Here is a 23,887-nt window from a genome sequence, read left to right as displayed (position 1 = left end):
ATCCAGGAAACATGTTGTCTCAGCAGAATCAAAGAAATGCAACTTGTAAGATTATTTTTTACTTTTAGGCAACAGGGGCACAAGGGGTTCTTTTGTTGAAATTATTACTTCACATGACCAATGCATTCATTTGCTTTGTGAGGATACAGGAAACATTGAACAGGGTTTATCACTGACCTTATGTGGAGAGGCCCTGACTCCAAACAATGATTAAAATTGTGTGGACTGGTATTAAAATTGCTATACAGTAAAAGTACTTTAATATAATGTAGCTAACATTTCATTGGATATTGTACTTCTGGAAATTGTAAATGATCTAAGCACACTGCTGACTCTAATGACTGCTCCCTTGTGCTTCAAAAAATCAGCCTGAATTAGTCTAAAGTAAACTATCCTGGGCAGCTATTAAAATAGGGAAAATAAATTTTGCCAGACTAGACAGTACCATCTTCTGAAAGTGCAATGAATGAATTACCAAATATAAAATGTAAGAAAAGTTATTGGCTCTTTTTTTTTATACAATTTACCTCTGAAGTTCAGGAAGGAAAAATGCCCAAGTGGAGCTAGCACATTTTTGAAAGGTGCACATGTGGAGTAAGGCCAAGCTGTATACTCTATAACCCATATTACATCTATCAATCATACACCAAAATAAAGGGAATTAAAGGTTCTTTGAATTAAACCTAAGATATACAAGGTTTTTTTTTAAATAGCCCGTATAACCAGTGAGGAAACCCTGGGATATTCCTTTTTCTTTAAAATTCTAACCCTATGCAAAATATGAAACTGTTGAGTGCCACCTTTAGGACTCTTGACTGGACTCAGTTTAGTATCAGTGGCTTTGGGACTCTTGATTGGACGTAGTACTGTATAAATGGCTTTAGGACTTTTGATTGGACTCAGTACTGTATAAATGGCTTTGAGACTATTGAACTTAGTGCTGGATAAATAGCATTAAAACTCTTGATTTGATGCAGTTCTTTATAAATAAGATGAATCATGATGGAATTCTCACTACTTTATAAATAACATTAGGACTTTCAGGACTCAGTGCTGAACAAATAGTATTATTAAAACATTTGTAGGGGCTGTCAGTTTTATATAAATAAAAAAAGGACTCTTGATGGGACTCATCAGTGTTATATAAATAGCATTAGGATTCATGATGGGACTCTCAGCATTATAATGTTTGATAGGACTCAGAGTGCAATATAAATAACATTAGGATCCAATCAGACTCTCAGTGCTGAAATTATAAGAACAACCTTGGTTCATAAGTACCAGGTTTATGTAAACCAATTGGATATATTCTACAAACAACATGCCTGATGTTAAGGTCCAAACTCTGGAACTAGTGTATTAAAGTGAAGTACTTATACCATAAGAGTAAAATTCCTTGACTGTATCTGGGCTTCATAGTAAATTGACTAACACACCTTGACCACTACAATCCATAACACTGTTGATCTTCTTATATTTGCAGGAGTCATCGTAGACCAGTAAATAATTTCATGATGTCGATAGATCAACCAGACAGCCTTGAGGGGTGGGTGGCCATAAAGAAAGATGCATTTACTGACAGCATCATCCCTCCAAACCTTATGTTTTTGGTGTCATGGAACTGTGTTGAGAGAAAAATGGCAGTCACCTGCAGACTGAGAAGTCGTGTGGCAAGCGACACTAAGGAGCATCATAGTCGTACAGGGTTATTCAGTTTTGGTGAGTTGCGAGGAATTCATGAAATGCTGTGCCTGATTCATCCAAGCCTTTCTTCTGTTCTTCCAAAATTACCTGTGGAGTCTCGAGGATTATGGGCCTTTGTCAGCTATGAAGAAACACCTGAAAATATTGAAACAGTTTGTCGACAGTTAGAAGAATACTTCTCCATAGCTCTTGAAGTATGCAAGGAGAAATTGCTGATGTCAACCATGTTTGAAGAGCATTCAATGGAAGAATATTTTGAAAATGTCAGTGAACTCAAAAGGCAAGGATATGAGCAGGCTGTTGCCTTAGCAGAAGATGAACTTAAAAATGTCTTATTTGAGAGAAAATATGCAACTAGTATGACGGAAATGGAGCAGGTCTATAAAGTAGAAGATGAAGCAGTGTTTAAAATTAACGTAGCTCTAGCTGAGCTGTATAATTATCATTTACAACCCTTCTTGGACCTGCGTGAAGTGGCAGGGAATAGAGTGAGGGTAGCTAAAAATGAACTTCAAAACCCGGATATTGGAGAGCGGATAAAGCGTGAACATGCGGAACAGTTGGTTGAGTGGCAGGGTCACTACGAACATGCCCTCGATGCAATACAGGACCTTTATATGAGATACTATGGCAAGACCACATCTTTGTATCAAGGTAAAGTGGTTACTCTTAATGAGATATTGTAACAAGACCACAACTTTGTATCAAGGTAAAGTGGTTACTCTATATAAGATATAACAAGACCACAAATTTGTATCAAGGTAAAGTGGTTATTCTATATGACATACTATGACAAGACTACAACTTTGTATTAAGGTAAAGTGATTACTCTGTATGAGATACTATGACAAGACTACATCTTGGTATCAAGGTAAAGTGGCTACTCTGTGTGATACTATGACAAGGCCACAACTTTGTATTAAGGTAAAGTGATTATATGAGATACTATGACAAGACCGCAAGTTTGTACATGTATCAAGGTAATGTGATTACTCTATGAGATACTATGACAAGACCACAACTTTGTATCAAGGTAAAGTGATTATATGAGATACTATGACAAGACCACATCTTGGCATCCAAGTAAAGTGGTTACTCTTAGAGATACTATGACAAGACGACATCTTAGTATCAAGATAAAGTGATTACTCTGTATCAGATACTATGACAAGACCACATCTTGGTATCAAGGTAAAGTGGTTACTCTATATGAGATAATATGACAAGACCACATTTTTGTATCAAGATAAAGTGGTTACTCTATGAGATGCTATAACAAGACCACATCTTTGTATCAAGGTAAAGTGATTATATGAGATACTATGACAAGACTACATCTTGGTATCAAGGTAAACTGGTTACTCTATATGAGATAATATAACAAGACCACATTTTTGCATCAAGGTCAAGTGGTTACTCTATGAGATGCTATAACAAGATCACATCTTTGTATCAAGGCAAAGTGGTTACTCATTATAAAGTTCCATACGATACAGCTGCCCCTCTAAGTGTGCTGCTCCTCTAGTTAGGCTAGTCAGCAGTACCTTTAATTAGGTGCTGCTGCCTTGAACTAAAGAATTTGGTTTTATTTTATTTTTTAATGTTGATACAATTAATTTCAAATAATGTAACTTCCTGACACATGTGAACCAATTATAATGTGGTTTAACATCATTAAATACCCCTTTCTGTATTTACATGCAGTGTCATAACAAAGCCTTGTTAGAATATACCTCAGTATAAGGTGATCTCAATTATAAGACAAGTCAACATAGGACTTGCATGATCTGTTGTATACCGTATTGCAAGTGTAAAGAGTGTAGAGTCAAATTTTTCTTGTGATTCCTGTTACATTAAATCAGATCAGGCTGCCCCATCATAAAATGTTACTAATATCAGGCTCCTCCCCTCATACAGTTTTACTCAGATCAGGCCCCTGCCGTTGTGAAGTGTTGCTCAATTCAGGCCCCTCCATCATAAAACATTACTCATATCAGGCCCATCCATCATAAAACATTATTCATATCAGGCCCCTTCCATCATAAAACATTACTCATATTAGGCCCCTCCATCATAAAATCTTGATCAGATCAACTCCATCATCATTAAACATTACCCATATCAGGCCCCTCCATCATAAAACATTACTCATATTAGGCCCTTCCATCATAAAACATTACTCACATCAGGCCCCTCCATCATAAAACATTACTCACATCAGGCCCCTCCATCATAAAATCTTGATCAGATCAACTCCATCCATCATTAAACATTACCCATATCAGGCCCCTCCATCATAAAACATTACTTATATGAGGCCCCTCCATCGTAAAACATTGCTCACATCAGGCCGCTTCATCATAAAATCTTGATCAGATCAACTCCATCCATCATCAAACATTACTAATATCAGGCCCCTCCATCATAAAACATTACTAATATATCAGGCCCCTCCATCATTAAACATTACTCATATTAGGCCCTTCCATCATAAAACATTACTCATATTAGGCCCCTCCATCATAAAACATTACTCACATCAGGCCGCTCCATCATAAAATCTTGATCAGATCAACTCCATCCATCATTAAACATTACCCATATCATGCCCCTCCATCATAAAACATTACTAATATCAGGCCCCTCCATCATTAAACATTACTCGTATCAGGCCCCTCCATCATAAAACATTACTCATATTAGGCCCCTCCATCATAAAATCTTGATCAGATCAACTCCATCCATCATTAAACATTACTAATATCAGGCCCCTCCATCATTAAACATTACTCGTATCAGGCCTCTCCATCATAAAATCTTGATCAGATCAACTCCATCCATCATTAAACATTACTAATATCAGGCCCCTCCATCATAAAACATTACTAATATCAGGTCCCTCCATCATTAAACATTAGTCATATCAGGCCCCTCCATCATAAAACATTACTCGTATCAGGCCCCTCCATCATAGAGTTTGATCAGATCAACCCCATCCATCATAAAACATAACTCATATCAGGCCCCTCCATCATAAAACAATACTCGTATCAGGCCCCTCCATCATAAAAGTTTGATCAGATCAACCCCATTTATCATAAAATATTACTCATATCAGGCCCCGTCACTTCAAAATCTTACTTGTCTCAAACAATCCATCATTAAACTTTACTCAGATCAAGTCCTCCATCATAAAGCAATACTCTGATCAAGCCCCTCCATAAAACTTGCATACTATCATGCCACTTCATCATGAAAATGTAATAAGATAAAGCCATCTTAACACTTTACTCATATCAAGCCCTCCATGATTAAACATTACTTAGATCAGCCCCTTTTCATCATACAACATTAATCAAATCATCCCCTTTATCATAAAATTGTACTCAGATAAACCTCTTCCATCTTAATACTTTACTCATGTCAAGCCCTCAATCATAAAACTTTACTCAAATCAGGCCCATTCTTCATTAAACTTGACTCAGATCAAACCCCTTCATTTCAAAACCTTTCTCATATCAAACCTTCCATCAGTAAACTTACTCAGATCAGGTCCTCCATCATAAAGCATTAAAGTATTACTCCTATCAAGTATTTCCATAAAACTTACATCATATCATGTCCCTCCATAAAACTTGCATCCTATCAAGTCCCTCCATCATTAAACTTTACTCAGATAAGGATCTCCATTATTAAACATTTCTTACATCAATTCCCTCCATAAAACTTGCATCATATCATGTCCCTCCATAAAACTTGCATCATATCAAGTCCCTCCATAAAACTTGCATCATATCAAGTCCCTCCATCATTAAACTTTACTCAGATAAGGATCTCCATTATTAAACATTTCTTACATCAATTCCCTCCATAAAACTTGCATCATATCAGGCCTCTTCATAAAACTTGCATCATATCAAGTTCCTCCATCATTAAACTTTACTCAGATAAGGATCTCCATTATTAAACATTTCTTACATCAATTCCCTCCATAAAACTTGCATCATATCAGGCCTCTTCATAAAACTTGCATCATATCAAGTCCCTCCATAAAACTTGCATCATATCAGGCCTCTTCATAAAACTTGCATCATATCAAGTCCCTCCATAAAACTTGCATCATATCAGGCCTCTTCATAAAACTTGTATCATATCAAGTCCCTCCATAAAACTTGCATCATATCAGGCCTCTTCATAAAACTTGTATCATATCAAGTCCCTTCATAAAACTTGTATCATATGAAGTCCCTCCATAAAACTTGCATCATATCAGGCCTCTTCATAAAACTTGTATCATATCAAGTCCCTCCATAAAACTTGCATCATATCAGGCCTCTTCATAAAACTTGTATCATATCAAGTCCCTTCATAAAACTTGTATCATATGAAGTCCCTCCATAAAACTTGCATCATATCAGGCCTCTTCATAAAACTTGTATCATATCAAGTCCCTTCATAAAACTTGTATCATATCAAGTCCCTTCATAAAACTTGTATCATATGAGGTCCCTCCATAAAACTTGCATCATATCAGGCCTCTTCATAAAACTTGTATCATATCAAGTCCCTTCATAAAACTTGCATCATATCAGGCCCTTTCATAAAACTTGTATCATATCAAGTCCCTCCATAAAACTTGCATCATATCAAGTCCTTCCATCATTAAACTTTACTCAGATAAGGATCTCCATTATTAAACATTTCTTACATCAATTCCCTCTATAAAACATGCATCATATCAGGCTGCTTGATCATTAAACTTTACTCAGATAAGCCCTCCATTATTAAACATTTCTTACATCAAGTCCTTCCGTAAAACCTGTATCATATCAGGCCCCTTCATCATAAAATTGTTCATTTCATTTACCAAAATATAAAAATATTTCTCTGATATTATCTTACTTGTGGCAAAATATCTTTCTTCTAGTACATTTCTTTCATCAAAATATGTAAATATATTTCTAATATTATTTGACGTTTGATGAAATATACCTTTTTTACATGCCCAAACATTTCATTTACCAAAATATGAAAATATTTCTGATTTTATGTAACTTTTAGTAAAATATATTAATTGTACAAGCCCAAACATATCAAATACCAAAATTTGAAAATATTTCTCTGATATTATTTTGCTTTTTATAGGATTGCCATTTGTTGACATTTGTATCAATTATTGTGCTCACCACTCTGAAATCTAGATATCTGTATCAAGTATTATGCTCACTGCTTTCAAATATCAGAATCTGTATCAAATATTATGCTCACCACTCTCAAATCTCAGATACCTGTATCAAATATTATGCTCACCACTCTCAGATACGTGTATAAATATTATGCTTACCGATTTCAAATTTCAGATATCTGTATCAAATATTATGCTCACAACTCTCAGATCTCAGATACCTGTATAAAAAATTATGCTCACCAATCTCAGATATCAGTATCAAATAATATGCTCACCACTTTCAGACCTAAGATATCTGTATCAGATATTATGCTCACCACTCTCAGAGGTATCAAATATTATGCTCACCACTCTCAGATCTCAGATATCTCTACCAGATATTATGTTCACTAATTTTGGATATACTATATAGAGGGTCAAACTAGACTTGAATTTTAGGGAGAAGTGACTTTCTCCTTTTGGACAGAACGGAGAAGTGAGCTCAACAGGGAGAAATGGACACGAAGCAAAACACTATATATATATATATATATGTATATATATATATATATATATATATATATATATATATATATATATATATATATATATATATATATAATGTGTTCTCTTATTTGAATTGTACTCTGTATTTCCCAGTATTCATATTTGCATTTAACATTGGATTTAAACAATACTTTATTTTCAAGGAGAAAATTTTCTGAGTTATTTTGGCCATATGACTCTAACAGAGAATAATAGAAACTACATTGTAACAAATTTTATGTGAGTAACCAGATTACATTATTGTAATTGCAAGTTAGTACAAATGCTTAATCAACTACCCATAATAACTTTTAAAATAATGGCACTTTCAAATATTTCTGAACGCATTTGAAACATCACCTGTACCATGTACATGAGGGCAAATACACACGTGTATTCATTTCATACTGTTCGTCCTGATTTCTTTGTTGCAGATAAAACATTACCATAACTATTCATACATAACACACTAAAATGCATAAAATTACAGACATGGCTACTTTATAGTCAGTATATGAAATAAACTCTTCTTTTTCAACCGAATCAACACAGATGTGTGTGCATCTATATTTAAATGGAGGGTTTTTTGTTATGTAATCACTGCTTTTTATAGCTTCTTTATACCAGTCCATTGATAGGATTGCAAATTTAGGTTTATTTATTTGTCTATGTACTTGTAGTAATTTTAAGCATTGGTTAAAGAGTATCAAATTCGATGCGTTTGTCTCTATTTTCACAAATACAAGTCAAGTCAGAAAACAACTTTGACCGTAATGTTTGTCGCCAGTTCCACAACATAGCATTGTCCCATATGTTTCAGACCTACATAATGCATTTTAAAATTAAATCTTAAATAACATTATACCTAGGCTGTGCTTTCTTTGAATTGTATATTTTTTTGAATATATATGTCCGACGATTTACGAAAACAGACAATCTAATAAACTGGTACTTCCCAGACATAGCGATGTCTGCCATTATTTCCCCGTTACTGGTTCACTTACAGTTTCAGACTAATTTTACAATGAAATAGTGTACAAGAGGCAATTGTTTTTGCTTTCCTAACAGAAGAAGGCAAAGTTTAAATTTTTTAGGCGACTTAGTCGGCCACTTTACCTGGTAGCGTGACCCCTATATGAATGTAAACTTATAATCTATAAAATTAATAAATGCAATTAATTATAATCTTATTCAACCGCTCCGGTGGCCTAGTGGTTATAGTGTCTGCCTCGGAAGTGGGAGGTCGTGGGTTTGAACCCCGGCTGAGTCATACCAAAGACTTACAAAAATGGTACTAACAGCTGCCTTGCTAGACGCTCAGCATTAAGAGGTTAATGTTAGGTCTGGTCGGCCTGGTGTTAGGATAATGGGACTGGGTGGGACATCATGCTACATGTCTGCGGAATGATGCCCCATTGCTAGACATCACTATAGTATAAACTACCACACTGCAGACATCATAGCGATATGACTGAAAAAATTGTTAAAGCTGCATTAAAAATCCTAATCACACACACACACACCCACACACACACACATAATCTTATTCAGTTGATACCTGTGTGAGTTGACAAATACAAATTTACTACTTAAAGTTAAACTTCTGAAATGTTCCACTTTTGCAATGAATATACACAGCACACCTAATTGGAGCATCCACTTTCAAGATGTTCTCTTTATTATGTCACTATACTTGTAACATATTAACAGTGCTCTTTTTGTTTTTGTGTTTGTTTTATAAATAATATTTATTACTGTGTGTGCATCTATGTACATGTACTCTGTATGCAAATATGCAGAGGTCCATGCTTGATTGATATTTTAGTCCATTAAGATGCTGATTATTCTGACACATTAGAAGATAGATTTTGTCCAGAAAGGTGGCCATCCATATAGCTGATTTTGATTGATTAAGCATTATAGGGATTACACAAAGTTTGTGCTGTGGGGACATTTCCCAAAGCAAGACTTTGAAAATTCATATGCATGCAAGTGGATCGAGTATTTTAATACTTTTGACATATTATTGATAACTATTTGCAGATATGCTAGACAGAATGGAGAAAGACAGACAAAAGTTTGGGAAGACTTCATTTCAAATCAGCGGATTAGAAAGATTATACAGGTATACTACAGCCATAAGCTTAACTTTATTTACTTGCATGGATAGAAAAATTGTACAGGTATAATGCAGTCATGCACTGAACTTTATTCACCTGCATGGATAGAAAGATTATACTGCAGTCATACACTAAACTTTATTTCCTGCATGGATAGAAAAAATATACAAATATGGTTAGAAAGATTATACATGTACACTGCAGTCATACATTGAAATTTATTTACCTTCCTGGATAGCCAGATTGTACAGGTACACTATAGTCATCCACTGAACATTATTTACCGGCATGGACAGAAGGAGTGTAGAGGTACACTACAGTCATACACTGAGTTTTATTTGCATGCATGGAAAGAAAGATTGTAATGGTACAGTGCAGTCATACACTGCACTTTATTCACCTGCATGGATAGAAAGATTATCAGGTACATTGCACTCATACACTGAACTTTATTTACCAGCATGTATAGAAAGATTGTACAGGAACGATACAGCCATACAAATAACTTATTTACATTAATTGAATTATTTTTAAGAGGTAAAGTCCTTAAAAACTTTTTGCAACTTCCCTTTCAAATATATAATTTTCTAATCTTCTTTTGAAACAACTGAACAGAAGAATTTGCCAAACTATAGGATTCATAATACTTACAAATTAATTTATAAATTTACTTTATACTAATCAGATGTTAAGTATATGCAGCCTCAACAATGGAGATCACTTTCAGGGTATATAAATTGAAAAATGTGTTTTCTCTGCAGAATTGTTTTCTAGCAAGTTCATCAACCAAATAACTTTTGTGATAACTTGGTCAGTGATGCACTCTTTCTTTTCTTTCTTGAAAAGTGATAGTGTAAAAAATATGAATAATCAGTATACTCAGAATAAAAAATAATGCTACAAGCAAATGCTTTATGACAGAAATTTACAAAAAATTCTGTCTTTTATGCCTTAAAATTAGCCCCTGAGAGTGATAAGCATCATTTGTCAGTTCATCACATGATAAATTCAGGACTTTTGACTGGCTGACTACTGTGATCTCTTTTAGGACAGTGTGTATTTGATCTGACTGTAGGAATGATTGACCCAGCAGGCACTATAATCATGTGCTGATATTATATTGTGTCATGTGATAGAATCAATTGTTACATTTTCCCTTGGTAATTTTTCCTCCTTAGTATTGTTTAGTAGAGTAGTGTGTCCTAGCCCTCAGCTCATTCACTATTCCCACCCAAATAACACGGTAGGAGAACAGGATAAGGCCATAATAGAATAATGTTATAATGTATTTACAGCTCACCTTCACTGTAGTGCCATTCATTGTAATGCATATAATGTGCTAACACATGAACATTGAATTTGGAAATATTAAATTTTGTCATTATTAATCAAACTGGAAGAGTTATAAAAATGTTTTATTAAAGCTTGAATTTTTGGAAATTTTCAGCTAGTCTTCATTTTATCTCATATTGACCATTATAGTGTTCAGCCAATGATTACTAATTAGCCATTACTAATTAGCCACTATAGTGTTCAGCCATTACTAATTAGCCACTATAGTATTCAGCCATTACTAATTAGCCACTATAGTATTCAGCCATTACTAATTAGCCATATATTCATTCATTCATTCATTCATTACTGCTCTGGTAACCTAGTGGTTAGAGCATCTGCTTCAGATGCGGGAGGTCGTGGGTTCGACCCCCGACCAAGTCATACCAAAGACTTCTAAAAATGGTATTAACAGCTGCTTCACTTGGCACTCAGCATGAAGAGGTTAGTGTTAGGACTGGTCGGCCTGGTGTCAAGATAATGTGACTGGGTGGGACATTATGCAACATGTCTGCAGCATGATGCCCTAGTGCTTGACATCACTGTAAACTGCCACACTGCAGACATCTTAGTGATATGACTGAAAATTTGTTATAGCTACATTAAAAATCTAGATCACACACACATTCATTCATTCATTCATTCATTCATTCATTCAAAACCCTTCAGTATCTCAGTTACTATTTCCACTCATGGCAAGGAGCATGCTCTCAGCATGTTGTGTTGTGATTTGGATTTTTAACGTAGCTTTTAACAATTGTTCAGTCATATCGTTATGATATTTGCAATGTGGCAGTTCATAGTGATGTCTTGCACAGGGGCATCATGTCACAGACATGTAGCATAATGTCCTGCTCAGTCACAATATCCTGATGCCAACCAGTCCTAACACTAACCTCTTAATGCTGAATGCAAAGAGAGGAAGCTGTTAGTACCGTTTTTATAAGTCTTTGGTATGACTCGGCTAGGGATTGAACCTACGATCTCCCGCATCCGAGGCAGACGCTTTAACAACTAGGCCACCAGAGCGGTTCTCTCAACACACGAGATCTTGCAAAAGCCAGAATTAACCTGGAACAGGCTTCCATCCATGGGCAAAAAGACCTTTCTACTGAAATCATTGTCTACTCTGGACTCTTTCACTCATGGTCACCTACAGAATCCAGTATGGGCCTTGAAGTGTTACCTTGAGAAGACAGCCATTGTGTCAAGGAAAGATCACCCCATTTTTTTACCTCTCAAACAGGGTCAGGACGATTTAATAGAACAGACCCTTTCATCCTAGATTAAGTGGATTATTCGCTTCGCATATAAAGAAATAAAATTGCATTTTGGCTCATGAGGTTAGAGCACTTGCTGCAAGCATCTCCTTTGACTGGAACTGTGGGATGGAGATCCAAGTCCATACTCTCCAATTTTTAGCTCAGAAATCTTTAATTCCAAAGGGCTCAGCTCGATCTTTTGGGGCCTATAGCCACATTGCAACAGGCCACCTTCCCAGATTGCTCAACAGCTTCATAATACACAGCTTCATGACTTTTGGATTTCCAAAGTATCTCCCCAACTCGAGAAGGCTTACCTAGAAGTTGTCTCACGTACCTTAGGGGACCCGTGTTCTCATCTTTGGGGCAAGGGAATGTACCTCCCTCCAACTCTTACCTATTCTCCTAAGGTATTATGATTGGGTAAAATTTGAAAAAAGAAAATATTTTTTTCTAGTAAAATTAGTTTCTTTGCAAATACTTATTCAATCATAATACACATACACCCTCCCAACCTCACTGCAGTTATATCCATATAGAGAGCATGCCTTACACTCCAGTAGTAACTGAGATATTCAAGGGTATTGCCACCAATTCCTATATCAAGGTGAGATCACTCTGCCCAACCACCACCGAGGTGGGCAGAAAACTTTCATCCCTTAGCAATAAAGTTTTATCAGGGAGGGCTGGTTTTGTGAGGTAGTTGTAGTTCTCTTAAGGTATTATGACTGGGTAAGTATTCACAAAGAAATATGTTTTATTAGAAGAAATTAGTTCCTTAACAAACAGATCAATATGAAAGTTTAATTGATCTGGAGGGTTAGTTTCCCTGAAGACATGTATCTCTGTGGTGTGTTGGGGAAATGTTGATGATAACAAAAGAGGCGCTGGTTTGCTTTATATTATTAGGTCTGGAAATTACACTGTATTCAGGAATAACACTATCTTCAACATACCTGCCAATACTCACCAAGAGTCACAAGTACCATATTTTCTATTCCTAGGTTCACAAGTTGTTTGTTTGGGGGTTTTGTGGCTAACTTCTGCAATGCAGCAGAAGACATCTTTATCAAATGTAATGTGTTTTTCTTCTGCCATTGATTGGAGCGATAGAGGGTGATATACATACCCCAAAGGAAAGGTTATTGCTGAGGTCCCAGAGATATTTTGTTTTCTCATTTTTTGATAGTGCTTTATAGCTGTCTGCTTTCCATTCATGCTTGATATCTGTCTGCTTTGCATCATCATTCTACCTCAGTATGAACTGGTATGTGTTAACCTCAAGATGTGTACCTTTATGTGTTAACCTCAAGATGTGTACCTGTATGTGTTAACCTCGAGGAGGCATAAATACTTTTGTACTAATTGTTTGTGTTCCTTCTCAGTGTCATGCACTTGCACCAATATGCCATCCTCCTCATTGATTTCATGATTGACAGGCATTTAGTACCCTGAAATCAACATAGATAGTATACAAGATGTGTATATATCAGTGGTTTAATACCCAGAAATCTGCATAAATTGTGTACAAGATGTACATATATATGAGTGATTTAGTGCCCTGAAATCTGCACAAATAGTGTACAGAGTGTGCATATATCCGTAGTTTAGTGCCCTGAAATTTGCATAGTGTACAGAATGTTCATATATTATTGGCTTATTGCCCTGAAATCTGTATAAATAGTGTACAGGATGTAAATATGGCAATGGTGGATCTGAAAAGCTAACATGATCTTGCCTGGCACCAGTAAGGACACATCTTGTGGCATTTTGCCAGTACTACAACAATCTTTATTGTGGGCTTCCAGTATGATGGCCAAACTGAAAGCATGGAGGCCAACATGCATGTTTTTGTTGTATTGGTTGTAATGCCATATGAAGCAGTTTAACTTATTTATCTTTTTGCACGTCATTCTGACAGTTTTGTAAGTGAGTAATAACAGACCTGTTGAATATCTCGTGACTTGCCTTGCTCATGCTGTGCAGGTAACAATCATTTTTCCAGCCAAAGGTGATGCTTTTGTTGTGGAACTCAAACATGTCAGTGTCACTAACCTTCACAGGAAAGTCAAGGTCAGCAAAGTTGAGCTGCCAAGGTGCTGGCAGTACTTACTTAACATATTAACGTGTTGAACATCATGCCAGCTAAAGAGCGAATATAATGGCCCAGGGCTGTCCTTGTTTTTCACATTAATAACTGACTGTGGTTGGAATTCAGCTATATCCATGAAATGGGTGGTACTTGACACTTGTAGTTCAAGTAGTTAGCATTGGTCAAAGGTATGGTGACATTTTCTTGAGCCTGTGTCTTTACATCACCAGTAGATGGTGTGACATTATTTTCATTAAGTTTATCAGAATTGAGCTGCTATTTGAGCAGCATATAACTCGGCTTCAAGTACAGTTTGTAGGGCTGGTACAGCTTTTCCTTTTTCCATCTGTGGCCAAATACAGTTTGTAGGGCTGGTACAGCTTTTCCTTTTTCCATCTATGACCAAGTACAGTTTGTAGGGCTGGTACAGTGTTTCCTTTTTCCATCTGTGGCCAAGTACAATTTGTAGGACTGGTACAGCTTTTCCTTTTTCCATCTGTGGCTATGTATAGTTTGTAGGTCTAGTACAGCTTTTCCTTTTTCTGTCTGTGGCCAAGTACAGTTTGTAGGGCTGGTTCAGCTTTTCCTTTTTCCATCTGTTGCCAAGTACAATTTGTAGGACTGGTACAGCTTTGCCTTTTTCCATCTGTGGCCATGTATAGTTTGTAGGTCTAGTACAGCTTTTCCTTTCTTCATCTATGGCCAAGTACAGTTTGTAAGGCTGGTACAGTTTTTCCTTTTTTCAGCTGTGGCCAAGTACAGTTTGTAGGGCTGGTATAGCTTTTCCTTTTTCCATCTGTGGGCAGGTACAGTTTGTAGGGCTGGTACAGCTTTTCCTTTTTTCATCTGTGGCCAAGTACAGTTGGTATGGCTGGTACAGCTTTTCCTTTTTTACATCTGTGGCCAAGTACAGTTTGTAGGGCTGGTACAGCTTTTCCTTTTTCCATCTGTGGTCATGTGGTGAATTAGAGTTTGTAAGTTGGGTACAGCTTTTCCTTTTTCCATCTGTAGCAATGTGGCCAAGTACAGCTTGTAGGGCTGGTACAGCTTTTCCTTTTTCCGTCTGTGGCCATGTGGCAATTACTGTTTTCAAGGTGGGTACAGCTTTTCCTTTTTCCAGCTGTAGCAATGTGGCCAAGTACAGTTTGTAGGGCTGGTACAGCTTTTCCTTTTTCCATCTGTGGCCATGTGTCAAATAACAGTTTGTAAGGAAGGTACAGCTTTTCTTTTTTCCATCTGTGGCCATGTGGCGAAGTACAGTTTGTTAAGGCAGGTACAGATTTTCTTTTTTCCATCTGTAACCTAGGCTAGCATCAAGCATAGGATTCATAGAATCTAGAATACAGATTCAAGCTGGTGTATTTTTGGTGTGGAGTGATGATAGTCTTCTGCAGCATCAATACTAGGACCAGCTTTACTGCAGCTGGTAATTTGCTATGGCTGGTAATTTGCTGTGGCTGGTAATTTGCTATGGCTGGTAATTTGCTGTGGCTGGTAATTTGCTGTGGCTGGTGGCTGGTAATTTGCTGTGGCTGGTAATTTGCTGTGGCTGGTAATTTGCTGCAACTCTTCTTTGCTCTTGGATTTTTTTCATTAAGAATGTAAGATGACCACTATTCGGTATGAATCCCATTATCAGTATTAAAAAATCACTTAAAGCAAGTATATATGATGTTAGTTTATACAGCTTTTACCACACTCCTCTGTCTTGTGAAGAGTAGCCAAGTATAAGTGTTTTTGTCCTTGTGCATTTTTGCTGTGTATAATTTGTTGCTGTTGTGGGTTTAACACCAGTTCTTAGTGCAGGATAGGCTATACATGGTGGCAAGCATAGCTGGTGGAGGAATAATCCTGGAAAACTCTGGTAAGAAATACCGACCCATGGGAAGCTACTGGCAAGCTTTGTCACATAACCACGTTGGCCGAGACCAAGACTCGAACCCATGTGCCAGGGTATATCTAAATGGATATGGTATAACTAATGAGTAAAACGAAACTTTTTTGATTTCCTGTACAAAAGCAAACTTGATTGCACTCCAGTTTTCCCCTCGCCTTCTGAAAGTAAAAACACTTTTATGAACTGACCTCATTGGAGATGGGGGGGTTTCAGCTAGCCTAACAACCAGACATTTTCAAGCAGCTAACAGTCAAATGAATGGGTTCCCCAACCAGCTGGCCTCTGCTGACTGACAGTAGTCACTATTTGACAAATGGGGCCCTCCAAGCGGGTATCAGTCATTCTGATGGGGCCAATAAATGGTTCCCCATCCAGGCAGAGTCAGAAAACCCCATTTACATCTACACATGCCGTTTGAATGACAATATTTTAGAGTGTCGTCGTTGCTAATCACTCATGAATCAATAAATATTTTCATAATGGATGTGCATGTCTTGGCTATTTATCTGTCAAGATTAGCAATTTTAGCCCTACAGGACAGTTTGCTTGCATTGCTCCATCATCAGACGAAAAGCAGTTATTTTCTTTTTTGCATTTGCATAATGTAACCCTGAAAATAAATTAATCAGCTATTTAGAATCTGATTGCAATAACTGATATGCTGATTCTTCATGTGTACTTCTAATTCATGTGCACGAGCATGGTTGTAGTACATGTACTTTGCACACGACAATTTTACAGTACCTGTAGAACCATAGTAAGCAATGAGGATCAGTTAATACTGTGTTTATACTAATGGTATCACTGCTTTGGTGTTATTCCATATTTGTGCTAATGATACCACTGCCTTGGTGTTACAGTGTGATTGCGATTTACGCGATCTCAATTCATGTGAATTCGAAAAAACGCAAGATGGGGAAAAATGATGAAAAGATTTCTACTATTAAGATAACTCTCATACATATAGATTGTGCCACCATCGGCGGCATACATTACCCATAATGCCAAGCTCTTACACCCCCACCAGTCTGTTTATTGTGGCCTCCATGCTGCATATGTAAGTACATGTACAAATTGTTTGTTACAGTACAATTTTGGATTGTTATTAGTGATGGCATCTAAATGTGATAGTCCGAAGAGACCAAGGAAGGCTATTTCTTTAGAGGTTAAACTTGAAGTAGTGAAAAGGTATGAAGCTGGTCAGAGTACTGCTATGATAAAGCATGCTTTGAACCTTAGTGAAAGTACATGTAGAATGCAGCTTTCGTATTTTTTAATTACACGTACATATGTTCTTTTGATTAAAATTCATTATTTCATGTTTTTATTGTCTATTTCCTATGTTTTAAGTTCATTTCCCTATGATTTTTATGAAAACTTTTATTATCTTTTTATTTTAATCTACTTTGCAGAAGCATTCCCTAATTTTATCATACTGAATTTATATGGAGAAAATTATCTCAGTTTTTGCAAATCTCAAATTATGCGTGCACTTCAAAAACATAACCCTCGTGTAAATTGCGATCACACTGTATACCCTATTTATGCTAATGATACCTCTGCCTTGGTGGTATACCCTATTTATACTAATGATACCTCTGCCTTGGTGGTATACCCTATTTATGCTAATGATACCTCTGCCTTGGTGGTTTACCCTATTTATGCTAATGATACCTCTGCCTTGGTGGTATACCCTATTTATACTAATGATACCTCTGCCTTGGTGGTATACCCTATTTATACTAATGATATCTCTGCCTTGGTGATATACCCTATTTATGCTAATGATACCTCTGCCTTGGTGGTATACCCTATTTATACTAATGATATCTCTGCAAAGCTGCCAACCCTCATGATTTTGGTGTGAATTTCACAACTTTTTCAGCGATTCACAATTTCACGCCGCATGCAAAAAAGTCAAGAATTCCCCAATTCTCAATTGTTTTAAATCTTTAATAAAATAAACGATTTCCCATTAAGCGCTAGTCATGATATCGGCAGTTGTCGAAATGGTCCAGTACTGCTGGTTGCGATATTAGTGGAACTTTAGCTGATTGGTACAGTTGGCCCAGCAGCAAGCATTTTAGCGTATTTTAATCTGTATGTATAAGAGTAGTTTTACAAATGCTTTTGAGAGAAACTGGGACCTAACCAGAGTTTTGCTCTTTGCATGCACCGCAAACACTGATTTGAATTACCATTTGGCATTGCATCTTGAAAATGTCTTCACCAGCAAGGAAAAAGAAATGTATTGCACAAAAAGTGAAGTTTATTTTGGAATATACCAAAAATTGACTGTGCATTCAGCCATCAAACACAGATATACATCACGCTTTTTTCACACAGTGTGCCACTAATTTTAGCATTGGGCATGGTGGCAGATGTGGTGTGAGGAGGCACAAGGGTAGCAAAAAGCACATAGAGGTTGGGAAAATCAGCTCTGGAATATTTTAAGCCATCGATGGAAGATCTGCAAGCTACCAGTGCAGAAGCATTGTTTGGGAGTTTTCTTGTTGAACACAATCTACCTTTATCAGCTGGAGACCATGCTAAACATTTGTTCCAACAAATATTTCTGGACTCAAAGATCGCTTCATGAATTCATGTTAAAATTCACTAATTTTTATCCCTATTTTCACTAATTGCGAGCCTGGAGGGTTGGCAGCTATGGGTCTGCCTTGGCAGTATACCCTGTTTATACCAACGATACCCCTGCCTTGGTGGTTTACCCTATTTATGTTAATGATACCTCTGCCTTGGTGGTATACCCTATTTATGCTAATGATACCTCTGCCTTGGTGGTATACCCTATTTATGCTAATGATACCTCTGCCTTGGTGGTATACCCTATTTATGCTAATGATACCTCTGCCTTGGTGGTATACCCTATTTAAGCTAATGATACCTCTGCCTTGGTGGTTTACCCTATTTATGCTAATGATACCTCTGCCTTGGTGGTATACCCTATTTATGCTAATGATACCTCTGCCTTGGTGGTTTACCCTATTTATGCTAATGATACTTCTGCCTTGGTGGTTTACCCTATTTATGCTAATGATACCTCTGCCTTGGTGGTATACCCTATTTATGCTAATGATACCTCTGCCTTGGTGGTATACCCTATTTATAATAATGATCCCTCAGCCTTGGCGGTATACCCTATTTATACTAATGATCCCTCAGCCTTAGCGGTATACCCTATTTATGCTAATGATACCTCTGCCTTGGTGATATACCCTATTTATGCTAATGATACCTCTACCTTGATGGTATACCCTATTTATACTATTGAGACCACTGCCTTGGCGGTATACCATATTTATAGTGATATCACTGCCTTGGTATTATACCATATTTATATCAATGACACTACTGCCTTGTTAGTTGCTCTTTTTGCCACTAGAAGTAAAAATAACTTGTGTGTTTATGTAACTTAATTCAGTGTCTCAGTGATACAAATTTAGCATAAAACATGTAAGATTCCAGTTACTTCATTTAGACTTTATGACATGTAAGTGATTTCCCCATGGCATGGGAATACTGGTAGTGTAATTTTTCAAAGATATAGTCACATGAGAGATGTGATGTTTTTGGAGTGAATTTTAACAGGAGAGAGCATTCGCTGTTGTAAATCATCACTAGATTAAAAAATTAGCATTGGCCAAGGTATTTATGAAACAACACTCTATTTCTAATGTCTACCTTGAATTGATGCTTCATGATTTCAGGTGTCAGTATTATACATGCATTATTTGCTTATTTGTTAATCATAAGAGAAGGTTGTAATATAGCATAATGTTAATGATATATGTATATGCTTTACTTGTTTATAGCATAATGCTAATGATATAGGTATATACTGTACTTGTTTATATCATAATGCTAATGATATAGGTATATACTGTACTTGTTTATAGCATAATGCTAATGATATAGGTATATACTGTACTTGTTTATACCATAATGCCAGTGATATAGGTATATACTGTACTTGTTTATATCATAATGCTAATGATATAGGTATATACTGTACTTATATACTGTACTTGTTTATAGCATAATGCTAATGATATAAGTATATACTGTACATGTTTATACCATAATGCTAATGATATAGGTATATACTGTGCTTGTTTATAGCATAATGCTAATGATATAGGTATATACTGTACTTGTTTATATCATAATGCTAATGATATAGGTATATACTGTACTTGTTTATAGCATAATGCCATAGGTATATACTGTACTTGTTTATAGCATAATGCTAATGATGTAGGTTTATACTGTACTTGTTTATAGCATAATGCTAATGATATAGGTATATACTGTACTTGTTTATAGCAATGTGCTAATGATATATTTAGATACTTGTTTCCATTCCAGAATCAAAGAAGACCTTTCTCTTGAGAAGTTGCAGTTTCTTAATAACAAGAGGAAAAAATATGTACAGGAGAGAGAGAAAGTAAATGCACAGGTAATGAAATATTAGTCATGTAGTACATGTATTTGTTAGCAACACTTTTAAAACAGTGCAGTATGTGACTCAACTTTTTATTTCAGAGCTGTTATTTTTATACTGCATTTTTATCTGTGTTATGCCTATTGTTGTCTCTCTCGGTGCATATTAATTTGGAATTGTTTTTTTCGTCTGTGTTAAGTATACCTTTACTGTCTCAGAGTTTTTCTGATGGGAATTTTGGCCAGGTTTTGTCCTTACCATGAATATCTTTTGCTTGTCACTCTTTATTGTGCTGATACGCCGTTAAACCCTATGTCTATCTTTGCCTACACACACACACACACACACACACACACACAGACACACACACACACACACAGTGAAACAAAAGTCAGAAATTTCATAATCTATTTCATGACTGAATTACAGATTGCAAGCATGGATGAGCATGCAGGTGTAAGGAAAGAGCTAGAATGGCTTGAAAACCAGGCCTATGAATGGCAGACTAAGATATATGCCATACACATGGAGACACTGGATGAGGAGGAAAAATTGGCTAAAACCCAAAGAGAGGCTATTACTCGGGAAATTGCAGGTACAGCGAAATCCCTCAAAACTGAAAACAGTTGTGATCCATATGGGGGCTGGGGGTTGAGAAGTTCTCAATTATGGATGTTTTGCAGATATGAGGAGAAAAATCTTTGTCTTAGTGCTTTTATGGAGAGAGAGTGAGAGAGAAAGAGAGCGCATCAGTGTGTATAAGAATGCACAGACTTAAGAATTCAAAGCAGTTTTTCACTGTCAATACATTCATTTAATGAATTATTAGATGAAGAATTTAAAATCTGACACCTGAAAAAATACAATTGTTCCACATTTCTATACAGTCCTCATCACCAAAAAAATATAAAGAATGACATATTTTGTAATTATGAATGTTGCTGTACAATGTTAAATATTCTGTATAATCCATAATATTTACAGTTCAAGATTCTTAAATTAATGTCTCTTTTGTCAGTTTCTTTCTTAAATGCATTACCCATTCATATTACCCATTCATATTACCTTAGGAATACTACTACTACCTCGCAAATCCAGCCCTCCCAGATAAAACATTTTGGCTAAAAAGAGCTAAACATTGTCTGCCCACCTAAGTGACAATCAAGCAGGTGATCTCCCCTGGAAATATGGATTGGTGGCAAAACCCATTATTATCTCAGTTACTACTTTTGCTCATGCCAAGAAGCATGCTTTCAACATGAGAAACCTCGAAAAAGCCAGAATCAGCCTTGATACAAGTTGGAGGAGTTCTCACTTCACCAGGAAAGTATACTCCATCCATATTTCCAGCTTGTCTCTCTTTTCGTCTTGACAATGTTCTACCTTAAAGTTTATAATTTGAGGTACACTTTGTCGTCTTTACACACTTAATTGTCCTTAGATGCTTGCCTGTGTAGCCTATGCCACTTCATTGTGTTCAGGCTGTAGGTTTGTTATGCTAACATCCCAGGGACCTATAGAAACCCTTAATATATGTGTAATATAATGTATGTATAACTCCACAACAATTGGCAGCATATATATGCATTGTCTCTGCTAATACATGTAGAGTATGGATGCAAAACTTCATTGCATTTACCTGTATGGGTAATTCTTTAACCTCTTTCAGTTAGTATGGTCAACTATTTAGGCAAATGCATTTGCTTTTGTCCAGGTAATGTTCTAAGGCTGAGATTTGCACCCATGTTCTATTCAGTAATAAGAAACCAGAGCAGAGATAAAACAGCTTTATTCATTCTGTTCTGTTTGTCTTAAAGATTAGACCATGGGCAAAGTGCAGAAATGTACAGCTAAGGACGAAGGCACTAAGTCTTCATGCTGATATGGCCTCAAGCCAACGTTTTTGGCATATATGGGAGATAAATCATCAAAGGACTGTCCAGTTACAAAATACCAGAAATCTACACGGGATCAGGTCCAGCATCGATATCACCATCACAGGACTTATTGCTGGCTAAACCTTTAGGCCTTGCCTCTTCAGGTCTGCACTGTACAGTTCTTGATGATAAAAAGCGAGCAGACAAACAAAACAAAACATCCTTTCCCTCTACCCAGACCAATACACAAGTTACATGGATCAAACATCCTGTAACCAAATGCCAACATTATCACTCAGAAAATGTCATCCCTACAGACACGGCCTATTACTGTTGTGACTAGCATAGACGTACTATAAGGAATCTCCAGGAACAAAGACCTCATCACAATAAGTTCCTGGAAATAATCTGTTGTTCAGTCTGTTAAACCAGCTGTATATAAGCAATTACGGAGACTAGTCGGACCCAAATATGGCCTCACTGCATTCTTCATTTACAATGTTGTACTTAGTACCACAGCCTCTGACAGATGCCACCTATCATTTCTTTCAGCCTTTGGTAAATAAAATGGACTTTTTAATTGGTGACCTTTTGGAAATCACTGTTTCAACTGAAGAATGCTCCACAAGTTCTGTCAGCAGTATACCTTTTCACCAGCTCCTTCTCAGGCAGCTCAAGAGATGACAGCCTCACATTATGCAGAGACAATGCTTGCTCTCAGGCTCCTTCACTTCTTGATCACACTATGTCACAGGAAGACTCAGCCTTCAGGGCTTCCATTGAAGTAGTTTTCTGCCTTTTACCAGAGTTTCACCCTCCTCTTCTTACCTTATGAAACACCTGGACAAAGGAATAATCCATCTTCAAATTGCTTCTGCAGTCGGGCAGAATGACAGAAGTTTTGAACTGTTTACGTCATAAGTTGTCAGACCCCCAATGTAAACTGTCTATTTTTCTCACAAATATACCTTCCATCAAGTTTTTGTTAGTGGTTTTACTCTTGCCATACACCTGTCTTTTATTTGGAGACCACACCAGTTGACGGGGACATCACAACTTTGGGGATGACTAAACCATGCTTGATTCATATGGATCGAACATCTTTCAGTGACCCTCACCAGTTGGTCTGCAATGTGGTAGCTATGGGCTCTTTGTTGGACTTGCTATCGATGGTGTCTTCCAACAGATGAAAAAGAGCACATGATCTCTTACTCCATATTCCATGTTACATGCATGAGAGTCCGTCTCCAGAATGGCCCGGGTCTTGAACAGAGCTGTTCAACATAACTAAGACAATGCTGTCACAGCAGCTGCAAATTTACATCTGGTGGAATGAGATGCATTGCTCTCCATCTCCATCTTCCTTAATGATCATCATAAGGCCAAACTAGGATTAAACCATTATCCTCTAACCTACTTTTTAACTGC

The 23,887-nt window shown here is 36.7% G+C and overlaps 1 protein-coding gene across 2 annotated transcripts in view; it reads left to right on the top strand.

Moving 5' to 3' along the window:
- The window catches only part of LOC149800820 (junction-mediating and -regulatory protein-like), a 99,101-nt gene that overhangs the window by 7,024 nt on the left and 68,190 nt on the right, over positions 1–23,887 (top strand). For both annotated transcript variants that reach the window (XM_089954816.1, XM_089954815.1), the window contains exons 2-5: positions 1,484–2,358; positions 9,461–9,542; positions 20,507–20,597; positions 21,012–21,177. In XM_089954816.1, the coding sequence (XP_089810942.1) occupies positions 1,512–2,358; positions 9,461–9,542; positions 20,507–20,597; positions 21,012–21,177 (1,186 nt within the window). In that variant the 5' untranslated portion in view covers positions 1,484–1,511. The remainder of the gene's footprint in view (positions 1–1,483; positions 2,359–9,460; positions 9,543–20,506; positions 20,598–21,011; positions 21,178–23,887) is intronic.

The sequence above is a fragment of the Sinohyriopsis cumingii genome, chromosome 4 (assembly GCF_028554795.1).
Source record: "Sinohyriopsis cumingii isolate HCF-2022 chromosome 4, ASM2855479v2, whole genome shotgun sequence".
In the NCBI taxonomy this organism is placed as follows: Eukaryota; Metazoa; Mollusca; class Bivalvia; order Unionida; family Unionidae; genus Sinohyriopsis; species Sinohyriopsis cumingii.
The sequence above is the reverse complement of the archived record's forward strand: the minus strand, read 5'-3'. Positions and strand labels throughout refer to the sequence as shown.